General features: G+C 31.4%; 1 protein-coding gene across 1 annotated transcript; it reads right to left on the bottom strand.

The window, feature by feature from the left end:
• Window positions 1-6,428: 6,428 nt before the first annotated feature.
• On the bottom strand, window positions 6,429-18,182 carry LOC128171497 (uncharacterized). The gene is made up of 7 exons (XM_052837303.1): window positions 17,799-18,182; window positions 8,289-8,427; window positions 8,102-8,204; window positions 7,890-7,993; window positions 7,365-7,442; window positions 7,018-7,200; window positions 6,429-6,747 (listed from the first exon to the last, which is right to left on the bottom strand). The coding sequence occupies exons 1-7, from the start codon at window positions 17,964-17,966 to the stop codon at window positions 6,563-6,565; spliced, it is 960 nt and encodes a 319-aa protein (XP_052693263.1). The 5' UTR covers window positions 17,967-18,182; the 3' UTR covers window positions 6,429-6,562.

Here is an 18,182-nt window from a genome sequence, read left to right as displayed (position 1 = left end):
CATGTAAGCATATATTCAACTATCATTTTATTGATCATGATGTATCGACTTTAAAGTATCGATTCATTTTTTCAAAATTTTGTTTATAAAATGTCTAAAAGTATACTAAAACAATTATTTGATAAACTTAAGGTACTGTAATAAATGTAAATATTTGTGAATTCATATTTAATGACTCTACAATAATACGTTACAAAAAATCACTACACTTTCAGAGAATGTCAAAAAGTTTTCTTGCCCGACTCGCCTGTTTCATTCCGAAGCAAACGGTCATCTTCTTAACTTTATTTACATAGTATTGTAATAATAAATGGATATCATATTTTCAGTCTCAAAATTCAATGATTAATCGGACATATCAATCTAAAATGAAATCAGCCACGTCCGCATACGTATCGGAGTGTATGAAAATTTTAAAACTGAAACTTTCAGAAATGTGCAAGATTGTACATTTAAACCGTGTAGAATAAGTTACAGTTCAGATCAAAACTCTAAGGTTGGGGTCAATTCTCAACAGGATCAATTTTCAACGTGTCGTGGTCATCAGAGTTGAGAAAAATCTTTCTCATGACGTTGAAAAATGACCCGGGTATAAATTTCACGATTTTGGTCTCCATTTTCAACATTGAAAAATGACCCCCGGGTCAATATTCAACGTTGAAAAATGACCCCCGGGTCAATTTTCAACCCGGGTCAATATTCTTCGTTACACCGGCGCGAGTGGACAAGTGATCCGCGGTCGTTTCGTGTTCTTCTCATGTACCTTATCACGCGTGCATGTTTCATATTTTGCACGGACACAACTATATTTTAATCTGTTTTCAACTATTATATTGGTTTAAGATGAAAAGATACATATATTTTACTTGTACCATTAATTAAGCTTGGATTTATACGATAGCGTACAAGGTAGCTTAAAAATCAAATCAAATTATAATCAAAGTTACATGTACATGTTTGCAGTAGGTGCTAGCACGATAAAAGAATGTCCTGAATTGAAGCATTCGATGATTATTTTAAAGAATATTCACATGAGTTTTAAACAACTTTTGATTAGATTCTATTGGTCACATATTAATCACTTCTGTAGTTTTTGTACATGGTCGTTCGTTTCATAATGGAAGCGAACTCATTGCTGCGTCCCCCCCCCCCCCCTCCCGCTGTAATCGATGTAAACCTGATATTATTTACATTGATAATGTTGAAAAATATATTAAAATAAAATTAGTCACATTCGTTAGAAAAAAATGTTATACGAACAACCGATTATTTTTTTCCTATGTCGTATTATTCGCGTAAATGAGTATGTTCTGTACATATACATGTACCTCAGAAAAAATTCAAATGATTAAGGTGGAAGGCTACATCGTCACAACATGTCTGACATCCGTTCGAAACGCCATTTTGTTCCGGATTGATAATATTTTGTTGTGTTACAAAATAGCTATACACCGTTAAATTGAACTCTTCTAACGAGGGAGGTGATATAGCAATAAAGTCACCAAAACGCTTATATGTATGCCAATTTTCTCCCTGTTTAAAGCTTTCAACTAACATTGATTATCAGCTGTTTTGTACGGAAAACGTGGAATTTAAATAATTTACTGTTTCCACGCTATTGGCAATTTATTTTAGTCATGTCATCTGCAAAAGACGATCATACATTTGTGACGGATTATCGATATAGGTAAGCAGATATCATATTTTCACTTAAATTATATATATATGATGAATATAAAACGAAAGTACCGTAAGTACGATCTCTTGAATTGATCCCAATTTCCCAAATATAAAACATTTGCAGTAAACTAATTGCATTGAAACTTAGACATTAAACTAATGTATTTTGATTTAAATAGATAAAGCTAGGTACATGTAGCAATAGCAGTGGAAGCCCGTATTTGCAAGCCAATTGAGGGAAGGGCAGAATTCTGAAAAGGAGCATGTTTTTCATTTCCACACGTACATGTGTATCACTATGGACATCTAATGTATGTATAAATATGCGTATGGTTGTTGTTTAAACATGTAATTGCTATTGTATATAAAAAAGTAAAAGACAATTTCACAACTAATATTTTGTTGTGAATAGTTAAATATATATACATGTAATGCGTTCATCAAAAATATAACTTTTCATCTTCAAATATTATCATAAACACTACAAATCTTATATATACATATGTAGCATAGACTTGTTCCTTTTTTTAATTTTTCTTCGTGAATTTTATTAATTAAAAAATGGTCCCAAGATATTTGAGACCATGTAAACTAAAGAAAGACAACTCTCAAACAGGATCTTTCATACCAAGATTTTAGCAATAATTCAGTATTTTCTTTAATTTTTCAATTTCATTCAATTTCTTTTTTTTCATCCTATTAACCAACGAATATTGTTTATATTTTCAGATTTTTGTGGGATTTTGTCCAGCAGTTTGCCTTAAAAGAATTTTTTTTATATTTAAGTTTCATATTTATGTAGATTCCAATAAAAATCATACAAACTTCATTCCTGATGATTTTGTCTTTTATTTCTAAACTTAATGACATTTCACTTTCATAAGAATTTTAAAACAGAAATGTTTAAAAATTTGATAAATAAGGGGTTATCTGGAACCAGACTGATATTTTAAAAATTCTCTAGAAAATAGAGTATTGTATTTTGAGGGTTATTATTGTTGAATATTGTGCCGAGTATTAGTAACAAATGCATGCAACAAAAATCTCCTACACTTATTTGGTGTAGAGATCCACCTTATTGCTTGTCGAAATATTTGTTCATCTTGATTTTTACTTTAGATGGTAAGACTACGTACTATTCACTTTGTTCCATGACCACATTGAAAAATACTGTTGTTTTAGTTAATCAATTCTTGCTTCAAAAAATGATAAGTATCAAATGATAAATGATATCAAACGGGCTGGTTTATAAAAACTGAAAGTTAGTTTTTAATTTCACAATTATTATTAATCAGGAAAAATCCAAGTATGGCTTACGAATGCCATGTCACACGTGTTGAAAAACCAAAGGTGTAAGTAGTTACTCTAGTGTGGGTATTTTGTATGTAGTTTATTGAAAATTAAAATGTCTGCATTTGTATGTATAATATGATACTTGCTATGAAATAATATTTAATGATTTCGAGAAAATGTGAAAATATTTACAACGAATCTGGAATATACATAGAAGTTAAATCTAGAAAAAAATTAAAATTTAAATAATATTATTTGTTTAATGTTGAAGATTTTGATTTAAAGAAATTTCGAGAAAAAAGTAACCGTGACCGCCGAAAGTGTAGGACAAGCTCATAATGCTAGGGCAGGTATGAATGCTCGCGTTATTTTGTCTCGGCACTCATCTTCGCTAGCAAAGGTTTTTCGAGTGGACCAAAGACCCTTGGGAAGCGAAGATGGGTCCACTCTGTGGGGGGCGTCCTTTAGTTATCAGTCTGTCCGTTTTCCTGTCCCGTTTCTCCGTCCAAAATCACTTGTCCTCGTCTCTCCCCGTGGCCAAATCTGGCTCATTCACCTTTGGGAAAAGATCCTTTGGGCAAAGATGTGCAGGTAACTTGTAAAACTCCAAATATTTTGTTTAAATATTTTCTTTTTTTTTCTTTTTAATTTTACCATCGAATTTTTTTAATGCTCAATTTTTATTACACATGTATTGATTATTATGTTAAACTTTGAAAATAATCTTGTGGCTACTTTTTTATGGTTTTACATGTCTGCATTTGTGGGACATATATATTTTTGGTAAAATTGTGATATTTTTCTTTGAAACAAATAATGTAAAATTACGTGATGTTTTTAGTATGTTTTATGCCTTTATTTATATTTCATATATTTTTCATAATTTTTTTTGCATAACCTGCAATTTCTTCAGATGCAATGAATGATAAAATTAACGATGATTGTGATGTGGTCTTTCACATTAAAATGTAAATTAGGATTACATGAAATATTTCTGCAAATTTGGTGAATTTTGGAGACATTTTTTGGACCCCAGCCTCCTTAATAGCGTGCAATGACATTTTACCAAGTCAATGTGAATGTCATTGCGGACCTCTTTATACAAGTAATCTGTTTTAGACCGAAAATTATTTTCCAAGTTCATAATGGAATATATTTAAGGGATAATGATATTGAATTATCAGTTCAAGTTCAAGGCCAAAGCAAAATTCTCTCACCTTATTATCCATTATTTAAGCGGGTTCCTTTGAGATGGTCATCATCTAAATGTTGTCTAGTTAGATTACAAGCAAGTTTTATACTTTCACCATATAGTAGACCCGATATATAAAATGTGAACTATAACATATTCTGCATCTATAAATGAATGCATTATACGAGGTTGCATCAGGTGAGAAGTGCTTGACCTCCTCCCACTTTAATTCAAAACAGACTTTTATCTGAAATTTACATAAATTATAAGGGGTAAAACTACCTTAAGAACAAAATTTAAAACAGATATACGACGCGCGACATACCCTTCCTGGTTTGAAATAAAAATCGGTACACATTTATATGAAACAGTTCCTGACAATAAACTGCATGATGAACAAAATTCGGAATTTTTCCCGTCGGCTGCAAAAAAAAAAAAAGAATTTAGCCATATATTACAAATCTTAGGTTAGATTTTTATACCTGCCCGCGCGTCTAAATATCCAGCCAGTTGCTTTTCATTCATTTTTTTAAAAATTGGTGAAGAGGTAGAAAAAAAAGTTATTTGGACACCGTACTTACAAATCAATGTGTACAAAAAGAATATGGTTTAACCCATTAAGCCAATTAATGTGTAAAGTGTAATTTTCCGCGCCTTTGTGGGCTATAATCTTTTATATATAATGTAGATTTACTATTTTATTTATATATTTGTTTTAATAATACATATTATTGACTTTAATTATAATTCAAACAACATTTCATTCAATATTTATTGAACGGGATAAAATAACAACAGAGATTCAGACTTTTTAGTTCTTCATTTCGACTCAAGTGAAAAAAAATCATCTTGTGAAGGAAAACTCATGAACTTTCCTTCAAAATATTCTCATTTAAGGTAATGGTCCATACCCCACTAGATAAATAAAATGCGTACAGAATTTTTTCATATTTTTCAAACATGTTTCTGAGGATATCTTCTCATCAAATTTTACCCTGTTGGGTGGTCCATCGGTATTATAAGAGCTAGGGTCGTTGCTAAAAATAGAACCGATTGCAGAAAATGGCGCTTTTTCATACATAGAGAATATAAGCCTAAGCCTGAAATTTGAATTTCACAAAATCATTTTTTGACTTACATCCTATGTAAAATAAAGGAATTATTATTTCAAATCAAAAATTTTTATGTTACACTTGCTTATTTATCAAAAAAAGATAAATCCGCATACAAATGAGATAAAATGAAATAAATTTTCAAAGAGAATTTAAGCTCTTATAATTTTATTTACGTACAGAATTCTCTAAAATTTTGATATTATTTAAACCTTAACGCCCTTAATCAACTGGAAATAAATTTACCCAAGGGACCGGCCTTTTCAGGATCACAATGGGCGTATTTTGGGTAAAAATCATTAAAATATATATTTTGAAAAAAGATCCGTAAAATTTAAATTGTGCATAGGTTTATTATTTCATCATTCTAAAAAAAATATGTTAAAATTATTGTTAATTAGAAAACATGATTTAAACAAACTGTTGATTAATCTGTATTATTTAAACCGCAAAAGATTGTATCTTTGGATATCGGTTAGTATTATGGATCGAGATCGGTATTTAGAAATTGCAGTCACACGCGTGGATAATGCTAACTACCTGATATGCCTTTAAGACAGAACCTCTATTCAACCTTTTTTAATGGTTTTAAAGACTGTTCTTAAAATGAAATAACTTTTCTTCAGCGCATGATTTTAATTCTAAAAACATTTTTTGTTGTTGAAAATATATCTATGCTCGTTGCTAAGCGAATATAGGATAAAGATGAAATAAGTCAAATTATTTCCCCTTGTGTATTTATCTCCCTTATTTATGCACTGGAATATATATAGATCTCGGTCAGGGTTTTATTTTGGATGTTTATGGACTTTCAGGGATTAATGTTCAAAGAATTGGATTAAGTTCAGCCTTGTAATGAATTGATGTTTATGCAGGACAAAAGAAAGCTGTCTATATTTTCAAAACGAGTACTCAATCGACACAACCCAGTCAAATTTTCATTTCGCTGAGTAATAGGCTAATTGATTGCAGTTTTCAGGATTTTTAATAGATTTGTTTTGAATTAATTTCTAGATCAGCTTGATTTTTTTGTTTTGAAACACTTGTACACCGTAGCGTTAGGTTTCGATTAGATCGGGCACGGAAAAAACGTAATAACGCGTGAATTACGTCAGACGTTGTTTTGTGACGTATGGATAATTACCTTAAGTTTTGTACTGTTCATAATATGACAATTTTTAAATTCTGACTCATGCATTATAGAGCCACATTTATTGAATTACTTGTATGATTTTAATATGTAAACTAATCTTAGTTATATAAACTAATCTTATTATGATAAAAGTTAATTTTCTCGAGTTGAAAGCAACAAGACCGAGTTCCCATTATCCCACTTCTTTAAGACCCGTAATTTCACTGATGCGAGAGCATTTTCTAACTGGGGTATGGTGTATTTGTGGCTTATTCCATTTCCTGAGTACAAATGCAACTTTTCTCCCTCCTCAAAGGTGACATTCTTTCCAACCTCTTCTGTAATTATGAATGAATTCGTAAGGCATCGTAAAATAATCCAAATATTAACAAAGGACTTGGTGTTAAAATAATCAAACACAATGAGGAAAAATCACTTTACTTTTATAAGAGTTATTGTATACCATCGCTAAAAATGAATTCCAGCAAATGAATTAAGCAACTTTACAATGTTCGAGGAGAACTGTTGAATGATAATACTGATATTCTTTTTGTGTTGTGTACATGTAATATGCTTCATTTTTTTTTTTAAGATTAAATTAAACTTACCAAGATAATAGGATTGATTGCATAAAGATCGTAGCCAAACTTGGTTGTAGCTTGCCCTCGACACATCTTTGTCTTCAACATGTCTTCCCTCCAATATAAACTGTGACAAATCGATATTACCGCCCAATTCTCTATTTGCCACATGTACACCGTTTGTATAAAGTTTGGCGAATGGTTTTGAATCTAAAGAAACAAATATGCAACTGATTCGTAATTGCTTTGGAATGTAAAAAAAGGACGCTTTTTTGGATGTTGTTTTTCAAGTTGCCATGTTATTGGAAGAAAAACTTATTTTTAATAAATATATATGTTCCTTTAAAAGTTTACGTAAATTATAAATCAATTACCATCGAAATCCAGGTAGGCTTTTTCGATCACGGCTTTATCTTGTGTTATATCAGCTGTCATAAGTAAGCTATCATCCCCTGGAATTGTTTTGTGTGGACATGTCATGTAAAATATTTATTATGTTACATAAATAACATGAAGAATAAAAAAGTGAGTTCAAAAACATATCAGAGGCATAAAAATGACGATATCTGTAGGTCTATATCCTATAATTTTTTTTGTAATGGAATATTGGTACTGAATATGGTTGAAGATATTTTGCCTTATAAATTTCAACTTTTTAAAACGCAAGGAACCATTGCTTCAAGCTAGTCTATCAGATTTTTTTCAGACATGGGGCCACATATTTGCGTCTACATTTTCATAACCGAAATCAAAATCTCAACGAAGCAAGAAAATTGTGTTAATTAAACACAAAAATTAAAATACACAACCCTTATGCTCACATGAACTAAAAAAGTATTTTTTAAAAATACCGTGTATGTATTAAAAGAGCGTTCGCAAATGGATTACTTTGTGTATACCTTCCATTGATTCTGATATTTTGGATAATAGCTGGTGTTGAGTGTCCAAAGGGAAACATTGTAGTCCACTTAACCACAAAAGGACTTTTCGACCACGGTACTTCCTTTGAAAGATGATTATCAAAAAGATTACAAAATCTATTAGATAGTGATTTTTATAATGTAATTACATATATCTTTGTCAGACATGTGAGAATCTTTGAAAACTTTACCCTATCCGTGGAATCACATTCATGAAATCACCAGCAATAGGATCAACTTTAAGGCGATTTCCATATATATTTTTAAGGGTTTCACAAGCATGCTGAAGAAAATCTAAACAAGAAATAAACTGTGTATATATAAATATATATTATAAGCTTATTGATCAGGGACTTCACTTAATTAGACATGTCATACCTTTAGAAACATCGATTGGTGTATATTCCACGTTTACCTTGTTCGCCAAAAGTTCGTTAATGAGATACTGTGATTTAGTTGTGGATCCACACCCGAGGTCGAATAATCTCAAAGGAGTTTTCAGTTGAAGTGCAGCATCCTAAATTATTACATGTAACAATTTTTACTCCTTTCTGAATTGTCATTTATCTTCGTTTTTTTTTTAAAAAATAAGTAAAGTAAGCAGGTTTAAAAGTTATTTTACCATCTATTTTGAAAAAAAGAATGCATTTTAAAATTCAAAATTACAACCCTTTCAATCCTTTAGGTATTCAGATATTCCAAATGTTTTCCACCCCATACTTGCTCTAAATCATTTCTTACATACTCCGTTATAACAGATAAAATAAAGAAAATTTTTATGAATTATGCTTCATAAGAGCACATAAGTATATTTCTCCATTCTTGTTATATAGTGGATTCCATTGTATCGCGGTAAAAATAATAATTTACGTTTTTTTTGCAATTACAGCGCTTCATAGAGAAAAACTGCAGACTGAGGCACATAAGGTAGCTTATTAATGTCAGAAGGCGAGGTACGAGTGTTTGTATTCAAAAAATTAATAATAAAATGAAAGAGGATTTACCAGAAAATATATTCTTTTCATTTGTAATATGTACCTGTAGTTAGAATTATATTGAGGTTTAATTTGTCGTTTCTGACAAATTTTCAGTATAAAGTGCTGCAACAATGTTTCGAGTTCCTAAAATCTACATTTTCGCCACATATGATCTTCATGTATTGCTGATACATTGCCTTTCATTTGAGAATCATATGTGTATCATATGTAGCAGATCATATGAGAATGAAGCAATATACATAAGATTCGTATACGGAAAATTCCTTCATATGAGGATCATATATAGACTTAGTGTAATCATATGAGAATCATATGAAAACATCCATGTTAATAATCTCTTTACTATGTCTATTTTTTTTTTTTAATTTAGTGTTTATAAAAAAAGTTAATTTGCATATAATTTATTTAATTAAATTTGAATAACATGAATTTATGTTTACAAAGAGTTCATGCCCCTTTATAAAATTACTTTGTGCATTTCATGCATACTCTGCCATTCATTTGTGTGTTGTGTTGTTATGTTATTGGGAGTGTGGCACATGTTCCTTTGAACTACTTATTTTTTTCCTCTTAATTGAACATGCACTGTGTGAGACAAAACACTTTGTCAGCTGACGCATCTTTCAAAGAGCATGCCAATGACATATCATACTAGTTTGTTGAAAAGTAAACTTTCGCTGTGGCCTTTTTATGAAATGTTGTGAATATAAACATGTACCTGTGTTAATTTTAAATCTCCAATGTAGATTTTACAAACAATTAGGTACCAATAATTTAAGATTCAAAATATCATGTGTTTTAGTCATCAACATTTAAAACAAAAATGAGTCTCCTAATGGAGCAGTGAAAAGTAAGAAGGAAACTGTATATGGGTTTATATAAATGGAATTATTTTAATTAATATTCAATGGAATTGGTAATTTTTGGTATTTATTTTCTCAGAATTTGTTAAACCTTATTGTTATAAGTTCTATTAAGTCATTCAAGAAGAAAATGTTATTGATGGTACATTTTAATAATGATTTTTGACATAATACCTAAAGATATATTAGAGTTGCTGTTTCAGGGGAATTTGTTTGAATGTGTTGATTGTTAGTACATGTAATTCATAAGATGGATATATTGACATTATCTAATAAATCAATACATAGGTTGATTGAGTATTGCTTTTACTCGACTATATGATTAGACAATTGAATCATAAGTGTTTAATACAATCAATTAAGATGATATATTTTCAGGACTTTTTATCCTCTGGGATAAAATATCCCAACAAGGTGATTTATAGGATTTGAAATCCTATAAAAGCCTTTTAGAGGATTATTTATCCTATCAACACCAATGATGGGAGAAAAAATCCCACGGGAGTTTATATCCCACAAAGATTTTTTTCTCCCATTCGATTTTGGTAGGGTTTGAGATGGGATGAAAAATCCCACCAATCTCCCATGGGATTTTGTAATTTGAGAGACAATTAAAAGAAAAACTTGAGCAATGTGTACATTCATGCTGACATGATAGGATCAGAGTAAAATGTCCCACCAAAATATATAAACAAAACTAAGTTATGTCCAACGGAAAGGGTAGCTAAAAGTCCGGACTGTGTCGTGTCCGGACTTAAATGTCGCACTGTTAATATTTTCCTTAGTTTAGTGTTTATAAATAAAGTGAATTTGCATATAATTTATAAAATTAAATCTGAATAACATGAATTTATGTTTTCAAAGACTGTTACGTTGTATAAGCCATATTTGTGTTTAATGTTCAATAATGACACAGCTAATATATAGTACATGTGTATTGGCAGACCTGTGTTAGAAGAATCAATTAATATATATGTATATGTATACACATTTATCGTTTTTTAAACAAATTAGGAACCATGAGACAAAATTAATTTATCTATTAAGATATAGAATCTCCTTCCCGGAACTGAACCAGAAGCAGAAGATGGGCAATAGCAACATCTCGGACCTTTCCGGCCTCGAATGTATTACATGTACATAGGCATCCATGATAACCCCCTTTCTATAAAACTTAATATAAATACAACATATTTCACGGTTCGTTGAGATGCAAGCTAGACTACATTAAAGCTGAATATTGCTCGTAAATAGGCACCGTCCCTTTCATCACCGCTATCCCTTTAACCCCTGTATAAGACGATGACCTCTGAACAGTTTAAAGTATGTCGCTGTAGAGGTCTCGCCTGCATGAACGTACGTCTGGCCTCGCTGTGTTACTCGCTCGCTATCAAATTATCAGATTTTACGCACTTTTTTCAAGTCGGGGAATATTATCATCAAATAACATGTTAAGTATCCCCCCTAAGGATAAATTTTCGATCCGCGCCCGACCTAATAATAGCATCAATAGTGAAATAGATTATACCATAATATGCAGAATGTTCCTTGAAAATGGCTCGATATACTAAGTTTTTACACAAAAAAGACACCCATTCTTTTTTTTAAAAGCATGGTATTGCACACCACATGCATCAAACTTGGCTTTGATTTTATTAGCACTTGTTGATTGGTTGAACACGAACGATAACTCTGTTCTGAATATCATCGTTTAATTTAAATAACTGCTAGATGATGAAATAAGACATCCATCTTAATAATTTTTCGTGTTTTAACATAAATCAGAGTAGGATATGGTATGAAAAATGATCAGAACTTACTTATTTGGAGAAAATTATCCGAACACTTATACTTCCGCTCGAAATTTCACAGGAACTAAACTAAACTGAGAACTTGGGTAAGTCACATGAACGTTCATTCGAGCACCTCTGGATTTATTGCATACTTAACAACGACAAAGTAAACATTCCGAACACATTCGCAGGGGTGATCATGATTCATGTACCTTAAAATATAACACAGAAGCGAAATATAAGGTTGTCCAGCCGATATTTATTTTAATGTGTCATTTTGTGTAAAATTTTAACATCCGGTAATATTAATACATTCGATGTGTTTTTCCAAGCTCTGCGGGAAAGATGCGAGATGTTGCGATTGAGAAGATGGGATGAGAGCTATTTAAAAAAAAAAGAAGGTAAGATTGTCATTATCCTATCCTAATTTACCCAGTAATTCATCACCTTAGAGTTTATTTTGCACAACATCGTCTTTATTCAATCTGGTCGTCATTAATTTTTTATAAACTCACCGGTACTGATAACTATATAATTGCGAGATTATCGGTACACACATTAGACCACATGCCTATATTATAGGCTTTCAGGTGTAATATTGTAGCACAAAAGTTATTAAGATGATTACTCTAATGTGCAATTCGTATCTTTGATGGATATATGTTACAGTTATCAGTTCATCTGTTCAACTTCGTTATATAAACAAGGGCACCGCTAAGCGGAGCATCCCCTCGCGACATGAGTTATTGTGTGGGGATGCATTTTTTAGGAATATATAGGTATGTAAATGTAAATGAGAAGACCACATTCTACTAACCCTCCATTACTTCAAAAACTACGTTTTCTTTACCTGTTCTTTAACTTGCTTCTAAGCTGAACACACATACACACTAACAGCAGCGATGCTATATCCTTTTCGCAACAAGTTGCGCGAGGGGATAGTAACAAACATTCAAACACACATTAAGCTATTAACTCACCGTAACGTTGTTCTGTCACGCTACTTTCGCTCTGGGTGATTGATAACTCTTACTCAGAAATTTCGATTGGTAACTCTATACAAAGTTGATTATGACATTGATTTAATGAAATAATTTGTAATAGTATGAATGGTTTGGAAAGGCGCATGCATTTTTTTATTTGTTATTTTACAGAAGTGTGCAATTTATGATAAATATTTTTAGTTTTGAACGAATTTCGTCGTAATGTATGCCCCTTCCTTTACAATGGTGTAATTTTATCTAAGTTTTTGCATAAAAATTTGACCATTTAATATGACATTACATTTGTTTTAATCGTTTACAATAAGGCATATTTGTGCAAGGGTTGAGGAAATTCTATTGGAAGGTTTTTTGTTAATTTACTAGAAAATTGAAATGGAGTGCACACACACATACACACATACATACACACATACGAACGCACACACGCACGGTAGCGATGATATAGCCCCTTCGCAACAAGTTGCGCGAGGGGATAACAAAACATCAAAAGTGAAAGTAGAGATAAACCTAAGGGAAAATTCGGGCTAAAATGGGCAGAGCTACATGTACATGTATTACCATTGCATTCTTCAAGCAAAGGATTATTCATGTCTTATCGTCGCTTCAATTGCCTCAAACCTTCTTTGAAGTACTGTAATTGATTCATGTTAAATATATACCAGTCCGAATTTTCCCGTTTAGCTACAGACAACCATAGAATTGTTTGTGCTTAACATTTTATGTTTGTTTAAACTGAAAACAAAGCAGAGCTCAAGAAAATCAACAGTAACACAGCCCAATTGAAGACGCATACAATACAAAATACGATTGTTATGGACAGGATATTAAGGAAACTTCGCAGGATTAAATGATAAAGTGTAGAATGAAATGACTGATCAACGGAAATCATCAAACTCATGCAGATATTGTACAGTCGGGTAAATATACTGCTATGTAAATATGATATATATTGCAAGTAAATTTATTGATTAATATTTTTCCTTTATGAATTAAACATCTTTTTTATACTTGTATTTCCGACTTATGCAATACATTCACACAGTGTCAGTAAAAATATTAAGTGCATCCGCATTTCCATACATATATTTATCTAACACTGACCACGATTTTACTATTTTTTGTTATGAAAGCGGCAATGCACCTATTGTACTACCAATCTAGACGTATAAAACAATGCAGATAAAATAAGGATACGATTGATAAGTAAAAGTAAGTGCTTGTATGTTTTATATAAGTCCCGAGTAAAAGCCAATAACCTGACATACTACCCCTCACCCCCATCAAAAAAGAAAAACGAAAGTAATAGTTACAATTTTATCCAATACTTTAGTTATCTTTTTTTAAGATATATACACAAATTCTTGGTATCAAAGGATATCAAAGGTAGTTACTTTTATTTGTCAACTTTATGATAACTGTAAATTGCATTAGAAGTTTATAACATTTCTTTCATGGTAATTTAAAGCACTACTTGTATTTTAAAGTACAAGTAACATTGCAATTTTTATAATGTAAATACTTTGAGATGTTTTGAAAATATTATGTGAATTGTTTATTTTTTAATTTACTTTGAATTGAACAATAGTTCTGCCTACATGTACAATCATGTTGAGCAATTTTTCAATTTTTTTTTTGTAAATTGCCAAAGAGGATCATATGCACTACATTCTAAAGCCTGAAAGTGACTTATGCTGGGAGATTCATTGGTCCAGACTCTTACTTAATTAGGTACGCATAAGGCTGGCTGACTGCTTTCAAAAAGTTCTTTTTTTTTTTGTTTTCATTCAGTTTCAAATAAATTCAAGAGTTATTGAGAGATTCAAGATCATGTGCACAAGTAAACTTAAGGTCATTAAAAAGACACTGAAAAAGTCAAAGTATCTTACATGCGAATCGCTTTATTTTCATTTATAATGAAGTTTGTTTAAAAGATGTATGGAATATTGTACATTATGAATTACACTTTCTTTATTTTGAGGGGACCATATATTCGAAAGAAAATTAGCTACAACCAAGGTGATAGCAAAGATTTTAAGAGATATTTATTCTAAGAAGATACTGGGCATCACCTTTTCCATTTCATGACCATGGACAGCAAGCAGATAATCAAGAGAATATGACAAAAATATGACATTCTCCACTTGAGTTCAGAGATTTTTAAACAAGCGCTAGACATTGCATGCCCTTAATTTTGTAGTGTACATTTTAATGGTTTTTGGTATATTTACTCATGATATGACTTTCATTGGTATATATACATGACTGAACTTAAACATTTATGAAATCAAATGTCCAATAATTTAAATTTGTATTTTTTAAGTAAAATATATGTATCGACAAATGCTAAAAACTTTTTTCTTTATTCTTTGAATAATTAGATTACAAACACTGTGTAAAATAAGTTATTTCATTGTATGAAAAACAAGACATTTTGAGGATTGATCTGTAGGATAATAGGCTTGCATCTACAAACTTTGGAAAATACTGATAAGTTTTATTTCAAACAGAAATAAATTACTTTCTATGTGCACAACTGTATATTTTCCTTTTAATATATATGAAAAAACGCATATGTATGTTTCATATGATGTACATATGATGCCCCTTTCATATAATTCTCATATGAAAATAGCTTTCAACTCGCATAAAATTTTCATGTGAATCATATGAAAGGGGTATCATATTTTAATCATATGTGGGTCATATGATTTATCACATATGGTGCCCTTTTTATGATCTCATATGAAACAAATAATATGATCCATATATGATTCACATGTGTGAAGTTATCTGTGTACTCTACGTACTAATAGATTACAAACACTGTGTAAAATAAGTTATTTCATTGTATGAAAAACAAGACATTTTGAGGATTGATCTGTAGGATAATAGGCTTGCATCTACAAACTTTGGAAAATACTGATAAGTTTTATTTCAAACAGAAATAAATTACTTTCTATGTGCACAACTGTATATTTTCCTTTTGATATATATGAAAAAACCCATATGTATGTTTCATATGATGTACATATGATGCCCCTTTCATATAATTCTCATATGAAAATAGCTTTCAACTCGCATAAAATTTTCATGTGAATCATATGAAAGGGGTATCATATTTTAATCATATGTGGGTCATATGATTTATCACATATGGTGCCCTTTTTATGATCTCATATGAAACAAATAATATGATCCATATATGATTCACATGTGTGAAGTTATCTGTGTACTCTACGTGACAGAAATGTTGAGCCTAAAGCATACGTAGGGATAGAACCACTGAACAAAAAGAAAAGAAAAAAATTGTAGGTCGTTTAATTCATATTGCCGATAACGGATATGGATACACAAAAACAGCATTCAAACGATGACAAAAGAGTATGCCTTGTCCTTAAAAAAGACAATGACAACCAAAATTAGAGCGGTGTAATAAACTCAGCAATAACTGGATTAATCATTTTATAAACAGGTTGCCACAACTGATTGTTAAACCAAACAAACTCTCTGTACATAGGGCAAAGAGCATTTCACAAACAAAAATCAAACGATTTTTTGAAGAATTTTCCATCATTGTGGTCACAAACAATTTTTCAGACAAACCTGATCGGTTTCTCAATATAGATAAAACAGGAAAAACATCAGATCGAGACCACGTCCAAAATTGTTTGCAACAAAGACATCAACAACGCACAGGTTATGGCATCACAAAGGTCATCAGCAATAACCATCATTGCTGTAGGAAATGCTGTTGCTATTCATACTATTCCATTTTTACCAGGTTAGCGTTGAATGCCTGCTTTCCTTCAGGAGCCTTAAGGGGGATGATTGAAAGTGGTTGATCAATCAGTGCAGTTTTTGAAAACTATTTGACCAACCACTTTGCCTGTCATGTCGGGACTTAGCAATGCATTAACTATAATTCTTTTCAGATGATGGTCACAAATAGCACGTGCATTTGACCTTGAAAAACTAGGCCCGCCAAAGGAATGCAAATTAATTCTACTTTCACCTCAAAGTAGTCATATTACTCCGCCAGTCGATGTAGCAATATTTGGACAATTTAAAATGTATTGTAGAGAATGTATATAGTTACATACAACAGAATGAAGGAGCTATAGTAACAAAATATGAATTAGTCAAATTAAGCAGCAAACCTTATTTAAATGCAATGTTACAAGATAATCTTGTTTCCTTAATCAGAAAAACTGGAATTTATGCTCTAAAACTTGAAATTTCTCACACAATGCCTGAATCGACAGCACCAGCGACCATCCACGTCCATGAGATGGGATACAAATGACACGAGCAGATTGGAGACGAGCAGCACAGACGACGAACATAATAGAAAGAATATAGAGAAGGTTTACCTTGGCATTTCGTGCTGCCTAATCCATTAATGTATATTTTCATAATAAAATATATTCAAATCAAATCAAATCAAAGAGAATGTTAGTCCTTCTGATTTTATTTTAAAGCAGAGCAATCAGAAAGGAATCAGTTAAGGAAAACAAGCAAGAGACAGTTTATGCCACCATTTCTCTCTGATAATCTTAAAGATTCTAATATCAGAATTTTAGAATCCTGTGAAACAAAAGCAACAGGAAAACTGCAGCAGATTGTGCAAGTCCCAAACCAGGAACACCTCATATACAATCCAAAACGTTTTGCCCAATACATGTTTATGCTTGCAGTTCATATGACAATTAACGATGAGATGTGTTGCATTTTCAAAACATGGCAACCAGAACAACTTTCTCATACTGCAGGAATAAGCTTTGTAGATTGAATCAAAGCGACGTTTGTGGACATTGGACACACTTAAAATTCTATTCTCAAGTGAAAGTAACGAGTGGAGTAGTCCACGCTGTATTTAAAGAAATAAAGTAAATCAAAAACAAAATAAACGTACATTTCACATCATATATCCTGTTTGATTTTTGTTTGGTTATAGAGTAGCATCATGTTTTACCTTTAGAAAATAAAATGCATTTTTTAGCTATACCGGGCCTCCATACATTCAATAGGAACACTGTATAACACTACTAAGGTTTTTGGTTTAAAAAATAGAACAAAGATAAACGACGAGAGATAAGACAATGATGTCATACTGAAAAAATTATCGTAATATAAGCTTTTTGGATAGCATGCTTGAATCGCATGCTTGAATGTCTTTTTTAAGCAAAAGAAATAAAACAAGTATACTTTGAACATCGATTTTTGCATATACCTTTGCGTTGCACCGCATGATCGCTTCCTCGGCTTTGTAGTGGTAAAAATCCTCTATGTCCTGACACTGATCATCGTAAATAGAACCTTGTTTGTCATATCGACAAGACATGTCAATATATTTAGGGGTACTACATAGTCCCTTGACAAGTAATTCTTTGACGTCCATTTTCTTTCTCTTCTATTTCATGTCACACGATCGAGTCTCTCATGCATTACATTTCCAAAATCATTGTGCAACACAGTGTAATTCTTTCATCCATAATGTTGAAATGATTAAAGTTCAGAGGACACGGCTACGATTTTTCGCCGACAACTGTGGAACTGCATAATGTTTTTTAATAAAACATTGAGTTATGCCAAGTCAGCGCTTGATATGAAAACA

This window comes from Crassostrea angulata, chromosome 1, assembly GCF_025612915.1.
Source record: "Crassostrea angulata isolate pt1a10 chromosome 1, ASM2561291v2, whole genome shotgun sequence".
Taxonomy (NCBI): Eukaryota; Metazoa; Mollusca; class Bivalvia; order Ostreida; family Ostreidae; genus Magallana; species Magallana angulata.
The sequence above is the reverse complement of the archived record's forward strand: the minus strand, read 5'-3'. Positions and strand labels throughout refer to the sequence as shown.